At 34.1% G+C, this 15522-nt stretch overlaps 1 protein-coding gene across 3 annotated transcripts in view; it reads left to right on the top strand.

Annotated features, from left to right (window-relative positions):
* Window positions 1-15522, top strand: part of KCNH7 (potassium voltage-gated channel subfamily H member 7) — a 464718-nt gene that overhangs the window by 399815 nt on the left and 49381 nt on the right. For all 3 annotated transcript variants that reach the window (XM_055088195.1, XM_055088197.1, XM_024122327.3), the window contains exon 7: window positions 11152-11551. In XM_055088195.1, coding sequence (XP_054944170.1) covers window positions 11152-11551 — 400 coding nt within the window. The remainder of the gene's footprint in view (window positions 1-11151; window positions 11552-15522) is intronic.

Raw genomic sequence — 15522 nt, 5'->3', positions numbered from 1 at the left:
TTTTATTCAAAACTCTCTCTTAAATAATACCTAGGTTGGAAAATACTTCTTGTGTCCCCACTATCTTATAAAGTTGGAAATTTCTTAAAAATATTATTTCACCCTATTATTTCTTATTTTAAATATTTACTTATTTATTTGGCTGCGCCGGGTCTTAGTTGCAGCATGAGGGATCTTCGTTGCCACACACGGGATCTTAGTTGTGGCATGTGAACTCTAAGTCGCGGCGTGTGGGATCTAGTTCCCTGACCAGGGATTGAACCTGGGCCCCCTGCATTGGGAGCACAGAGTCTTAACCACTGGACCACCAGGAAAGTCCCCTAAAGTTGGAAATTTTAAGGAAATCTGACATGTGGATGTGCATTTTCTGGATAGAAAGTCCATATTTTTAATCAGATTCTTCTCAAAGAGTTCTTTGATCTAAAACAAGTTATGTTCTCCTAAAATCTCCTCTAATTTATTGCACTAATTTTTTGTAAATAAATTTCCTGGATTCTATAACAAAGTTTTACAGAAGTTGTGAAAGTAGATCTAAGGGATTAGATTGAGAAAGATAACCTGGGTGTGTTGAATGTTTAAAATTTAGGGTCAGGAATTCCCTGGTGGTCCAGTGGTTAGGACTCTTTGCTTTCACTGCCCTGGTCCTGGGTTCAATCCTTGGTCAGGAACTGAGATCCCACAAACCACGCAGCGTGGCCAAAAAAAAAAAAACTAAAATTCAGCGTCCTTTTCTGCCTAAGCATCAGTCAGTGCCTCACCATCGTTTTGGTTTTTTTTCAAGAGGAGATCAAATATCATAAATGCCCTCTGCAGATGGTTACTCCATGACCAATTAGCACTTGAGGACAAGAGAATCCTCCTCAGCCAAGGGAAGCAATAGGTTTAGAAGTAAATTCTCTCCCACAGAACATGCCCATCAAACTGTGGATGAATTAAGAGCAGGGTAATGGAACAATATATTCTTCCTGGATTCTACAAACCTTAGACAAAGTCTCAAGCTTGACTTTCCACATCTATAAGGATGATAATATTACTTTCCCTGCTTAAGTTTTTTTTTCTTAATTTGAGACTCTAATGAGATAATATATGTAAAACTAGCAAAATACTCAAAAAAAGTCAGCTGCTGTTAAACTAGTTGAACTCTTAATGTTAGATATTCCTAACTTTGGTTTTTAATTAAAAGGCAAGAAAGTGAAATACTTCTTTATCAATATTTATCTTTATGAGTTTCTTACAATGGGTGAATCCATGTAATTACACCAAATAAGTTCTTATTGATAAATAGAGTAAAACCTCTCTTTCAAATTTTAAAATATATACACCAACAGCAAATTAAATTTCAGCTTTGTGAAATGAAAGAATGGGTAAACAATAAATAGGCAAACAGGATTGTTAGGGGAAGTTGATTTACCAATGATATTTAATCAATAGCAATCAAACAAGTGAGTATTAGAATATGCTAATTATTCTAAGATGCAGCACTTGATCAGTTTAATTTCAGTTACTATATCATCACTTGAAAATAAAAGTTTATTAAAATATGTAATTCAAGTAATCACTGTTTCAGACAGAACTTCAAGTGAGCTGAAACAAGAGAAAATTTATGTGATTCACATTAATATAGGATGAAATAGTCTTGGGGAAAAATGGTGTCTGGATCATCTTTCTCATGTAGCATAAAGGAAAAGATGAAGTTTGCCTCAAGTAAAGCAATTCCAGTTCTTCACTCTGATATGCATAGTTTCCCAGATTCCTTCCTGTTTCCAAAGCTGCTCCTCTCTCTTTTGAAATGTGATATGATATAGGAAGGATCCTGGCTTTGGAGTCAGACACACCTGGGTTTGATTCGCCTTTGTGCCTCTTACTTGCTGTATTTAGCAAGATATTTAATTCATTTAGGACTTTATTTCTTTTCTGTAAAATGGTGAGAGGTAGGTTCTTGTGATTTCTAAAAATAAAACAGCATATATGAAGAGACTAGACCAGTAGCAGGTAGGTAGTACTTACCAAAGGTTACTTCTTTTCTCCTTCCCATCCCTTTGGATTAAAGTCCCTGTTTCTTAATGAAGTCTTCCTTTAAAAACGTACATGTTACCACATTAATCCATAAATATCTAAATTATTCAACAAGATTTACTGAGTAGATTTATTGATAGACATTATCGTATAGTAGTTATTAGATTAGCTAGTTGCAGCTAGGAATCCTGAAGAAAGAGACAAAAATGTTTTGAGAACAGTTACTGTCTTGCAAAGCACAGGAATTTGGGGTATGTGGTAGGGGGAAGTAGGTCTGCATCAAGGATAGCAAGTGGAGGGGTGGGTCTGGAAGGAGCATAAAGAATCAGCGATGAAACTTCCTGGTGGATGGACCTGGGGCTACCTTTACCCAACTACAGCAACTGTTTACTTAAAATTCTGAAATATGTTAACCCAAATAAAGGGGGAGGGGGGCAGGTTGGGGGGCAAAAAGAGCTTTTTCTTCCTTTGACTCAGTATTAAAAGTGGACCAACCTGCCCAAAATGACAGGTCTGAGAAGTTTGATGGATGTCTTGGGTTTCTTGTGGATTGGCCCTTAGGGCTCCAAAAGACCATGACAAGTTATGGCTTAGGATTCACTCACTGACCCAAAAGATGTTCCTTCTCTTTGGCATACATTTCTTACCAACTGTCCTCCATGTGCTGGGACTCTTCTACCTCTACATCAGTGTTTCTCAACCAAGTGTATCACAGGCGCCCTAGGATGAATCTATAGTTGGTTTTCTGCTACTGTCTGAAACTTATTTTGTTGAGTTTAACTTTATAGAATTTGCATTATGAAATCAGTAGGTATTTTGAATGTGTATTGTCAAAGGGTGTCTCCCTAGCCACCATCCCCACCCCACCCTATCCTACTTTAACAGTGTTCTGAAACTTGACAACTCACAGATCTCACAGGAAATGTTCAATTCCGCGAAGGGTCTGAGTACCCAATGTGAGAGACGTCACACGACAAGTGAGGTCCTCACTTGGTTCCACAGGGATCAGAGGTACAAGAGCAGATGCTGCGACCAGGTAGCAACACTCTGTTATGTAAGATGGTTGTCCAGGGATCCTTAGCAAGTGTGTATTAATTTGTTTAGATTATAAACAAAAGTAAAACATAAAATTTTAAATGTTATAGAAAACTTGTATCCCCCTCTCCCAAGAATATGTCTGTGAAAGTAGCCAAATTTGGGAAACACTGTTCTAAATGATTTTCTCTCTCTCCTTTCCCCCCCCTCCGCCTCTGTGAAAACTTCAGAATCCCTTATTGTGAAGGTTGTTCTAGAATTGCAAAATTAAGCTAATTTCCTTCTGTAGCCTCTAGTGTGAATGGTTAATTTCTTCTCTAATAAAAAGTACCCATGGATAACAACAACAACAAAAAAGAATCAACTATGAAGGGTAACAAGACCAGTGATGGATTGGAGTACTTCATACATTTTTCAAGAGTGACAATGAAGATCCCCCTTTTACATACAAACTATATTATATAACTATAATCAGGATTTTCAGGATGTAATGATATTTCAGAATAAAATTTCCCCCAAAGTATATAATATACCATATTACAAGAATATAAAAATATTCAGCATTCATTTTTGTTTCTGAGAAAAAAAGAAAAGAAATGCTTCCAGAGAAAAGAGATCTTACATTCAAATGGACTAATTTGGGAAGTTTCATCATATGAATATGAAAAAAAAAGAACCTCTTTGGATTTTGTCCCCCAAATTAAGTGACAAATTCTAAAATCATTAAGCTAGAGGTCACTCTGATGAGGGGTAATCTAGTCCAGGGTTTTTCAAACTGGGGTTTCATGGAGGTGCCCAAGAGTCTCAGAGGTCCTCAAAGGTTGACAGCAAGACAGGCTGATAAGACTCAGAACCATCCATCTCCACTATACAAAGAGTAGCTTGATTTTATCTGCTTTACTGATTAGAGTTTCAAGTAAATTTTCAATAATTTTAACAAGAATTGACCTAATTCATTTTGCCATTTCCAGAAAAGGTTATGGTAATTCCCTTCTCATGTAGGTTCATTCATTCAATTAGCATTTATTGGAAAACTCCTAAGTGCCAATGTACTAGACTCTGAGTTTATAGAAAAGTGTGAGATGAGGACCCCACTGCCTGAGAGCTTGCATCCTAGACTGGGAGAGCAGCGGATGAGCAGATAGAGTACTATCCGATAACAGTTTTAACAGTACTATATTCAAGGGGACATGTGAGCATGGAAGGGGAAGTTTCTGATTACCAGTGGAAGTTTTGTTTTCCAGGTAGAAAGGGTAGAAGGGTCATGCCCATTAGAGGCATGGAACTATAAAGTGTTGGTTTCCAGCCCTATCAGAACTAACATAACAAATATTTTATAATGCCCCTTTCTACTATTGTTAAATAAAAGTCATAGATAATATAGCTTTCTTACATACATAATTTCACAAATATAATATATAATGCTCACCCTTAATATAAAGGAAAAACAAAAGAAATGTTCATAATAAAATACCTAGTAGAATATGTAAATGCTTCAGGCATGTCTGCATAAAAAGATATAATGAAGTTATCAGATGCTTGTACCTACGGATAATGAGAAAGTCCATATTTAAACAATAAATTCAATATTAAATGGGATATTGTTAGTTTTCTTTATATTTTCATTTTAATGAAGGGTTGCATAGATATGTGTGGCTTATAAATGTATTGATATATATGTGTATACATGCATTTATACAGATAGATATGTTTATATGCATATATTAATATTTAGATACCTAGAAACACTGTGACTGTGATAACTACAAATGTTTACTGATATAGCTGTGCTGTATACCATATAGTATACAAATACCACAAGACCTGTTGTCATTGAAAATGAATAGTGGCAATAACTGGACTTTCCTCTGTCATTAATATTAATATCTTCCTGATGCTAATGCCATCTGGACAGACCAAGAAAAAGATTCTCTATTTCTTAATTTTTGCATCATCAAGCATCATGCCATCCATAGCAAATTACCTCAATATCATTGATGCAAAGGAACAATATTATTGGTTCAATCTCCAGAAAGTCAACTTTTCATTCTCTGCCTCAAATTTTTCCATAGTTTGCTTCTCTGTGGCAAATTTTACTTTCAGAGATATTAGTAGTTAGAATCTAGAGCTCCCTGTTTAGTTACATGCTTCATTAAACTCTTCCTCCCCTGAAAATTAGTAGTATTCTTTTGATTAATTACTTGCTTTGTTGACCTCTGTCCTTTCACACTTCACTGCTATTTTTCATGAATTCTGAATTCAGGCAAGGCCTTTGACAGAAAGTTCTAATAGAAAAGAGGAGTTTCAGCTCACATTGATATGTTTACTTCATTAGTCTAATAGATGAATCACGGAATGGATACAAGGAAAAACGTAGCAGGCCTCTGTATAGAAACTCTGATCATCTTGTCAGGATTCTTTCCGAACCTGATCTCTACAATAGTTGTCATTAGTTTGTCGGAAATGAATTTCTAAAACATTAGACATACTCATGTTCAAAGTTAAATGACAAAGAACATTTTGAAGAACTGCATGCATATATGTGTCTACACATAAAGTCTCTTATTAGATAGTTCTTGAGAATTAAGGCAGAAGTTTCCATTGGCTTGTATTTGAGGCTACTGGTCATGTCTCCAAAAAGCCATGAGAAGTAAAGACACACAGGATCCACAATGGAAGAATTTTTGAACTAAGGAAATATAAGTGTATTCCATCAAAAAATTTTGCATTAAGTTCATCACTTATCCATTATTTACATGTGATCCACTGATAAAATTTGCTAAAGATGGCATAAGATACAATTTTTGGTTAAATGTTTCCAGAACAAGTCAAATTCCAATTTTAAAAATATAACATTCATAATTGTTTATTTACTGTAACATTTGCCTAATACTATTTAGAATCATTTGATAACCAGTTTTCCATGTTACTATAGCTAAAGAGAAAGTGAGGTCAAATTGCAGCAAAGTAGAATGTTAATTACAGAACAAAAGTGTCTTGACAGTAAAAGCTACTAAATAATGGAGGTTGTAAAATCTTTTTATTTATTATTTTTAAAATATTTATTTATTTGGCTGCATCAGGTCTTAGGTCTTTGTAGTGGCATGCAGGATCTTTTTGTTGTGGCGCACGGGCTCTAGAGCTCGCGGGCTCAGCAGTTGTGGCGCGCGGGCTTAGTTGCCCTGTGGCACGTGGGACCTTAGTTCCCCTACCAGGGATCGAACCCACGTCCCTGCATTGGAAGGTGGATGCTTAACCACTGGACCACCAGGGAAGTCCCTAAAATCTTTTTAAAAGCGCATTTGTGGAGGAATTTGTGAGGTTTGGTATGGATTAAGAAAGGCTAAGCTACGTGTCCCCCCCGCAAGGTTTTTTACACACTGAAAAGATAGCTCTTTGATTGTAGTAGTGAATGTGTTTTAGAAATATTGAAATAGTGTGACTCAAGCTGAACAAAACAAATAGAAACTAGTTTCAATATTATTGAGTTTTATTGGGCAATTTATTGAATGATGAATACAAGTACCAGAAGTTAGAGGGAATAGAAATGAAATCTAAAATAAAACATGAGTGTGGAGTTATGAAATGTATTACTCACTAAGTGTTCCCTTTTCCCCATTTGTACCCAAATATTACTTGACAAAGAGGACAGAATGATGGATTAAGTAGAAAGTTTCAATGACAATTCATCCTAACAACCTGTAGGCAAAACCAATGATTACATACTTATATTTCCTCATTTATAAAAGAATAATTCTATCCACTTACTATAGGCAAATATTTTAGAGAGTAAACCTCTGAAATAAAGCATTTTAAATGTAAGATATTTGAAAATGCTTACTAAAAAGAAAGAATTATTTTTCAAAATTATTTTGAAAAATTCTTGAGCATGAGATTTTCTCTTATTGATGATGCTTTCTCAGTTTAACTGTAACCAAATTTATTCTTAAGTAGAGAGTTGTTTAATACTGATAAGAAATCACCTATTCTAATTTCAGCTCTTCAAAAAGGATCCTGCTTACATTAGGAGAGAATGCCTGAACTATTATGAATTGTCTAGTAAAAAAAAAAAAAATCACATAGTTTTCTTGAGTCTGGGTCTAGTATCTAACATACTGACAAAAGTGTAGTTGTTTAGAGTATATATTTTTAATATAAAGTTCAGTTAAGAAAGTCATACTTAATAAAGGAAACTAACTTTTACCTCAATATAAAAAAAAAGTACCTAGGGCTTTAATGAACTATGGATGTGGGTACATTTTTTAAAAATTGAAATTCGATGATATTCATCAGCTACTCAGAAATTTGAATAATTAAATTTCCAGAGGAAGAATCATTTTACATTTTTTGAAAATTCTGATAAAATGAAAGTCTTAAGTAGGCCTTCTTTACTGTGGCATTCAGGAAAAAAGAGTTTGAAATGTCATTCAATCACAGTGAAGCGGCTGGGCCCGTGAGCCATGGCCGCTGGGCCTGCGCGTCCGGAGCCTGTGCTCCGCAACGGGAGAGGCCACAGCAGAGGGATGCCCGCATACCACAAAAAAAAAAAAAAAAAATCACAGTGAAGCAGTTGAATTTTGAGATGGCATGGGCACTGGAAAACAGTTGACCTTGTTTCAATCTACTGCAAAATAGTTAACCGTTTTCTAGATCTTATTTATTATCATGATGTCTTTATATTTCATAATAATGATTACACTTACCTCCAGTGAGCTTTTATGCTTTTTCAATCTCTACCAAAAGTAACAATAAAGACAATATTTGTCTACCAGTGAAAAGGTCAAGAAATACCACCTAAGAGAAACTTCTTTACCTCTACAATTTAAAAGTTTTTGTCATTAGTTTGAGGATAGTTTTATTTCTATTTGCAAAAAATGAAAAAAAAAAAACGAAGGTAGATTTTCTTATGTCTGGATATTACATGAAATTAGATATACTGTGAGATAACCATGCATTCTGAAGATATTCTAATCAGCCAACAACTACAATTATAAGGTAGTTGTTGGTCCCATTTTTGACTTGCAGATAATACAAAGATAGTAGGTCGTTGAACTAAACTATGGAGACTAGCAGTCTCCAACAAATCTGAAAGAGGAGATGGATCATTTTTTAGTCTACTTTTTCTGAGATTTTGGTGCAATCACTTCTCTCTATTGTGTAATCTGGGGCAAAATGCCTTAAATCTTTAAAGAGACATTTAAAGAAGAAGAAAGAGTTATTGCAAGCCTAAGTGTCATCTACAAGATGTGCTGTACACAACTGTAGCTAAGGAAGAATGCCCAGGCATGTTAGCAGCATCTCGATAACAACAGAAAAAAAGCCCAAGTCATTTGTCACATTGTCAAACTAGCATATGTAGTTATGCTTGGGTACATGTTACAGAATCACAAGAGAATGGCTTTGACCGTTGAGGTGAATATTCATTCATCCTTACGATGCAGCTGAAAGTAATCTCTCCCCCGGACCCTTACACTCTCCCTCTCCCTTTTCCTTTCCGTCTCCCCCTCCTTCTGCAGTTATTTTGTGTCAGCTGGCTTGAGACTTCAACATGTACCTTATTTCTTAAACGTTTTTGGTCCAGAAAAGAGGTCATTTGTGTGTTATTATATATTATATTTATTTATCTTAACTTACTGTCATCTAGGTTTCACCTCATTCTGACATAACTCTAGAAGAAACACCAGAGGTTTCTTTGGGGGGAAGGCAAAAAGAAGGGAAGTGGCATATACAGCAGATTTGATTCCTTTTCTTTTCATAACGTCATTTTACTCTACCATCTTTGCAGCCAGAAGAGTCATTAGTACTTTTTATCACAATATGTTATTAAAACAGCTCATTTGTTTTGAAGCATTTCTCTTCGTTAACCAAATACCTATAGAAATGTCATTATATGTGACTTATTTTGAGGTTCAGAAATATTGTTCCAATGAAAGGCAGTTTTGATAATAAATCAAATAATAATAACCCTCAAATATTTCTGATTTCTCAACACAAGTAAATAGATAACAAAGCTAGGAGGAAAAATAAACATGCAAACTTAAGCTGTGAAATGTAGAAATGGAGTTACGCTGAACCAGGGTGATTTCTGTTACCAGAGTCTGAGTAGTCAATGAATTTAGATGACGTTCTTGTCTTTAAAAATCCCTGCAATTTCCATAGGGGGCTGAATGACCAGTGTCCAAAAGCCTCCATTTGAAATTCCAGATATCAAAGTAACACGTTTGGAAAATATGTAGCTCTGTCAACCCATTTTACAATATAAAGTTCCTGCTTAGTGATGGAAGCGAAAGTGTGTGGGATATTCAAATAAAAACACAGTTAAAATTTACTGGGTATTACCTACAACCCTAGAAGGAGTTATTATTATGCCCATTTACAGATGAAGAAATTGACACTTAGGGATTAAGTAAATAACTTGTCCAAGGTGACACACTGGTATGGAAGCAGAATTTCAGACCTAAGTTTGTTCTGAAGTTCTAACTCATAACTGCTAAGCTGAAACACTGACAATACAAATAGTGGAAAGTTGACATCTCTCCCAGGAAAACACCTCATACTCACTTAAACTCACCATTCATTCTTTGAAGAGATATAATTTTAAATTTGTGATGAAGAAAACACTGTTTCCCTTATTGCACCCTGAAAAATAATAACTCAGCTTTGGAAACAGAGAAGACTCACCTCTCCACCCATCCCTAAATGAGCAAAGACCAGAATCCAATTGTGATAAGAACATCTCAACTACACAAGCTCCTCTCATCTCTAGAGGATTCGAATACTAACTGAAAAGAAGTCAGGGGAGACTGAGAAATCTTCCCTTCCCTTCTGACCTCTCTGGCACAAGAAAAAAAAACTGTAACACTTATTATAGAATGTTAATGAAAATATTTTCTTGATATTTAGAGCTCTTTTTCCACCAAGTCTATATGAAGATATAGGGTGATAGTTATACCACATGCTATTTCTTTAATTAAAATATGTGTTCTTAACACAGATGGATGTACTCTGAGAAATAAACACCAACAATAAACACATAAGATGACTCAATAATTGATAGGTAAACACCATGTAACTATGGAATAATTATATGCCCTGTGAATTATATAGTACTTATAGTTGACATTATTTAGGAAACCCAAGAAATGAACTTGTAATTTGTACTTATCAGATTTCAAATCCAAACAACAAGTTAAGTATCCTGTTATTATATAGAAGTATCCTACCATTAGATACCTGGTCAGTAATAATCGTGCAATTAGTTACACATATCATACCCCAAAGCAAAACACATAATATCATTGGGGATATCAAGAAACAATTGATCAATTCAACACATTTAGGAAGAAAAAATGAATTTAAATATAGTACTTCTTGCATGCATGCAGTCATCCAATAAGTTTCCCAGTTGCCTTCTTGACTGGCTCCTTCTCATTATTCAAACCCTTCTAAACTCTAATGTCAGCCCCTCAGCAAGATTCTCTTTGGTCTTCCTTTCTAAAGTGGTCCCCATCCCAACCCAAACCCCTGAACACCCTCTATCATATCACTCTGTTTTACTATCATCATCACACTTTTCACTCTCTGAAATGATCGTATTCTTTGTTTATTTTAAAAATATGTATCTCTCCCCAACAGACAGTAGCCCTTGTTTCACTTCATAAGACACTTTGTCTAGTAAATAAATGTCTTTTTCTATTATAAAAGTAACCATGACTGTTTGTTCAATACTATAATCCCAGTGTGTGGCCGTTGGTAGGCCCACCAGTAACAGTCTGGAATGTTTGTCAGTGAATGAATGATTTACTGAGTATTCATTATGTGCCAGGCATGTGGTTAGAGCATGAAACCAAGCAGATAAGAGTCTCTGTCCCATAAGTCTTACATGCCAAGATACTGAATTAATGTACTACAAACTTTCAAAGTACTTTCCAAAGCAGGTGTAAAATAAAAAAAAAAAAAAACTAACCTTAATACTTAATTCAAATAGTCATCTTCAGTGCTACCATATTGTTGTAACCTGTTTCTACTTACTTTGCTTCACAGGAACATACACTGAATTGTTTACCAACTGTTTCTGACCATGCACATTTATTTCCACAGACAACAACATTAATTGGTCTTTTGAAGACAGCTCGACTCCTTCGTCTTGTGAGAGTGGCCCGAAAACTTGATCGATATTCAGAATATGGGGCTGCTGTTCTAATGCTCTTAATGTGCATATTTGCCCTGATTGCTCACTGGCTGGCTTGCATTTGGTATGCAATTGGGAACGTAGAAAGGCCCTACCTGACTGACAAAATCGGATGGTTGGATTCCTTAGGACAACAAATTGGGAAACGTTACAATGACAGTGACTCAAGTTCTGGGCCATCCATTAAAGACAAATATGTCACAGCACTTTATTTTACCTTCAGCAGTTTAACGAGTGTAGGATTTGGGAATGTGTCGCCTAACACCAATTCGGAGAAAATCTTTTCAATTTGTGTCATGTTGATTGGCTGTAAGTAGATTTCTCTTTTGTTATCTATTAGGATAAAATAATATCAGAAAATTGATATCTCTAGAACATTCAGAATAAGGCAAAGAAAAAAATTATAGAAAGTTGTAGAAATAATGGGATTAAATATATGGGTATTATATTCTATCAGATCTGATTCTCTCTGTGAAGGGGAGACACCAAAGGTCTTTCATGACCTCAGGAGCATAAAACTGGAATGACATGGATCTTGGGATTCAGGAACTGAGACTTGCAGTTCACGTTTACTGATGTAAAAACATGTCTGTAATTTACTACTAATGGTTATTTTCTGTTTCAAGCTGAGGCGACATTAGAATGGGAAAGACTAGCTTACATTTATGTATCTATAGATATAGATATATAAATATCACCCTACTAATTATAATGCAAGCTAACCTTTCATATATATATGTATACATATGCACATACATTCAGATATATATATATTTTCCCCCTGTCATTGACTAAAAATTCCTTTCCCTGTGACATTATGTCAAGGACCTAAGTGACTGCCCATCACCCTACATTGGGTAATGATATGAGCATCATTTATAAGGTATAGTCTTTGGGATAAGAAAAAAATTCTGTGTAAAACTAAAGATGCTTTAATATTAATATATTTTTTAAAAAATCACACTGTGGAACCACTAAAGATAACCTTGCTGATAGCAGGCAGCAGTTGACAAAAGCATGATGGATTCTTAAAGCTTGAAAAAGAGCATCATCCCTAGATTGCATACAAATTTGAAAGTAGATCCAGAGAGTTAATTTTTAAATGTTAACGTTGTCTAATAAAATGTACTTAGATAAGCTTTATTTATGAAACTTAAATAGATTCACCCAGTTTATTGTTCATTGTATTTAAAATTTACTTTTCATATATGTGTCTTGGTGTTTTTATTTTAGTAAGATTGTATAGGCAGATAACGTTCTATTTAAATAACTCAAGATATTCTGCAAATTCAGACTAAGTCTTGCCACAAACACAAAAGTAGAATTGCACTCAGAAGGAAATGGAAGTGAGGCCCACTTGAAAAAATAGAAAAATTCATTCCAGAGAGACTGAATCTTTCAGAACAGACACAGTCCCACTCTGTGATTGAAACTGCTAGTTAATACTTTATAGTGGTTATCAATTTCAGTGGCATTGGTAACAAAAAAAGAAAAGAAAAAAGTCTGGTTTTAATTATTTATACACCCGTATAGGAAAACATATATATATATATATATGTATACTCTTTTTAAAGAAAACAGAACTTGCATCTTGAAACTTAGAATTTGCAAGGAAGAATTTTTTAAGTGCATTGAAGTTTAACGTGTTCACCACTTAGGAATCCTTACCACTTGTGAGGATTAAGTGAAATACATAGTACTGTTTATCATGTGAATTATTTTTAATTAAAGAGAACTCAGTTCTTTACTTGCTCGATACCCAATCTCTAATCCTTAAATCAGGAAATTATTGGCAGTTTCTATTCTTCCTTTATTCCTGTCTTTTTCCTCCCTCCCTCGCTTCCTTCCTTCCTTCTTTCCTTCCTTTCTGTCTTTCTGCCTTCTTTTTTAAAAGTGGCACTAGCCTATTTCTATTGATTCTTTAGGAAGAATATTTGTTTCCTGCAGATGAATTCTATCTTTTAAGCAAAGAGAAAACACTCTTGTTAATTGAGTAGACCAAGATACATCCATATTCCACATAATATCTTTTATTTGAATAGACTTGGCTTGTACAAAACTTAATCAAAATGGGATTATGTAAAGCTTAGTGTCACACAGGAAAAAGTTTATAGATATTCCTAGAGAATTCTATCATGAGCTATTATGCCATAAAAGGTAAAATAAGACTAGAAACTTAGCAATAATAGCATGCCTTGAAATTTTCTTAGCCATTTGATGTATATGTGTATATCTACACATGATATTTCCATTTAGATCCAACTATTAGAAAATGATTTGGTTTTCTCTATTTGGTTATATTTTTATACTAAGTACATATGCCTCAGTTACATGAGTGGCTTGATTTAAACCTAAAAATAAAATATAATATCCAAAATATAATGTAAAATATTGTATATATACTACTGCACGTTAAAGTTGATATAGTCTAGTTATCAAGTTGAACTCTCATTATCCCTAAGCTTCTTTAAAACTAATCTTCATTCTAAAATAAAAATTTGAAGCCAAGTTGTAGAAAGCAAAGCAATGTACAATCCCTCTTACAACAATATAATTCAAGGAAACTAAAAATTAAACATTAAAGCTATCATCTAATTAAATTCAAATAACGCAAATACCTATAGATACATTTTTAAAAGCGTCTATTTGCAAAGACAGTCACCAATTGTGCTGCTCAATGTGTAAAGAGAACAGTAACCAGAGAATTCTTTTTAAAAATATACACATATACACAATTCAAGACGAAAAATAAAGAAAAATGTAAGCGGCCATTAAATAAATAGGAATACAAGCTATGCTCACATATTTACATCTATGTGTTCTAATATATAAGTTTATATCTTTATTCAAATATTATAAATATAATATATACATTTAAATTTAAAAACACATAAATCAGTATCCAAAGGCAAATGTATTTCATCTCTGACCTGCTTGACAAACATCGTGGAAGAATTTCTTATTTTTATAACATGTAAAAAAAAGTTATTGGATATCAGCTTTTAACCATGATGGAGCAACTGAAACCTTACCATACCCCTATAATTTGTTTTTAAATAACAGAAAACTGAACAAAATATACAGGCATTTGGATTTCATCAAAATTAGTAACTTCAACTTTTCAAAGGACACTTTGAAAAGGAACAGGAAAATGATAGACTGGAAGAAAATATTCTCAATACTTAGATCTAAAAAAGGACCTTTATTCAGCATATATCAAGAATTCTTACAACTCCATAATAAGACAACTCAATTTTAAAATGAGCAAGATTTTAAACGGGCATTTCACAAAACAAGATATATTAATGGCCAATAAATACATGAAAAGATGTTATTAGTCATCAGGGAAATGCAATTAAAACTCTGAGATGGTTAAAATAAGATAATACCAAATGTTGGAAAGGTTGTGGAACAACTGATATTCTCAAATATCGCTGGTGGGAATGTAAAATCACACCATCTTTGGGAAATAGTTTGGCAGTTCCTTATAAAGTTAAACATACCACACAGATCAGCAGTCCTATTCCTAGACGTTTCAAAGGGAAACGAAAATATGCCCACACAAAGACTTGTACACAAATGTTCATAGCAGTTTTATTCATAATAGCCAAAAACTAGAAACAGTGAGATTTCATCAACAGAAGAGATAAATGGACTGTGGTAGAGCCATGTGATGCAAATCTACTCATCAATTAAAAAAAGAACAAACAAACAAAAACATACAAAACAGAATGAATTTCAAAAACAATATGCTGAGCAAAAAGAAGTCAGACACAAATGAATATGTACATTATGATTCTATTTACATGAAATTCTAAGAAATGCTAACTAATCTGTGATGACATAAAGGAGCTCAGTGGTTGTCTAGGGTCAACTTAGAAACCAGTGGGCAGACAGCCAAGGGACACAGAGGAATCTTTTGGGGATGTTGAAAATGTTCTATATTTTGATTGTGTTAACAGAGGTGTATACATTTGTCAGCTAACTGAGCTATACATTTAAAACAGATTGATTTTGTTATATCTAAATTACACATCACTAAAATTTATTTTTTTAAGTTAAAATTTTTTTAAGTTTGTGTACTAGATAGAAAAGCAAGTGTATTTGTTCTATCAGCATGTTTCAGCTATTACCCAATGACCCTAAATTCATTAGTTTGGTGAGCATCTCAGATTTTGAGTGTGGTGTGCTGACATTTTAAATTATACCTGTTTTATTTTTATAATACTGCAATGTAAAGCAAACCATTCTGGTGAAGGAAGAATTTTCTATTAAGGAAA

The sequence above is a fragment of the Physeter macrocephalus genome, chromosome 2 (genome assembly GCF_002837175.3).
Source record: "Physeter macrocephalus isolate SW-GA chromosome 2, ASM283717v5, whole genome shotgun sequence".
Classification (NCBI taxonomy): domain Eukaryota; kingdom Metazoa; phylum Chordata; class Mammalia; order Artiodactyla; family Physeteridae; genus Physeter; species Physeter macrocephalus.
The sequence above is the reverse complement of the archived record's forward strand: the minus strand, read 5'-3'. Positions and strand labels throughout refer to the sequence as shown.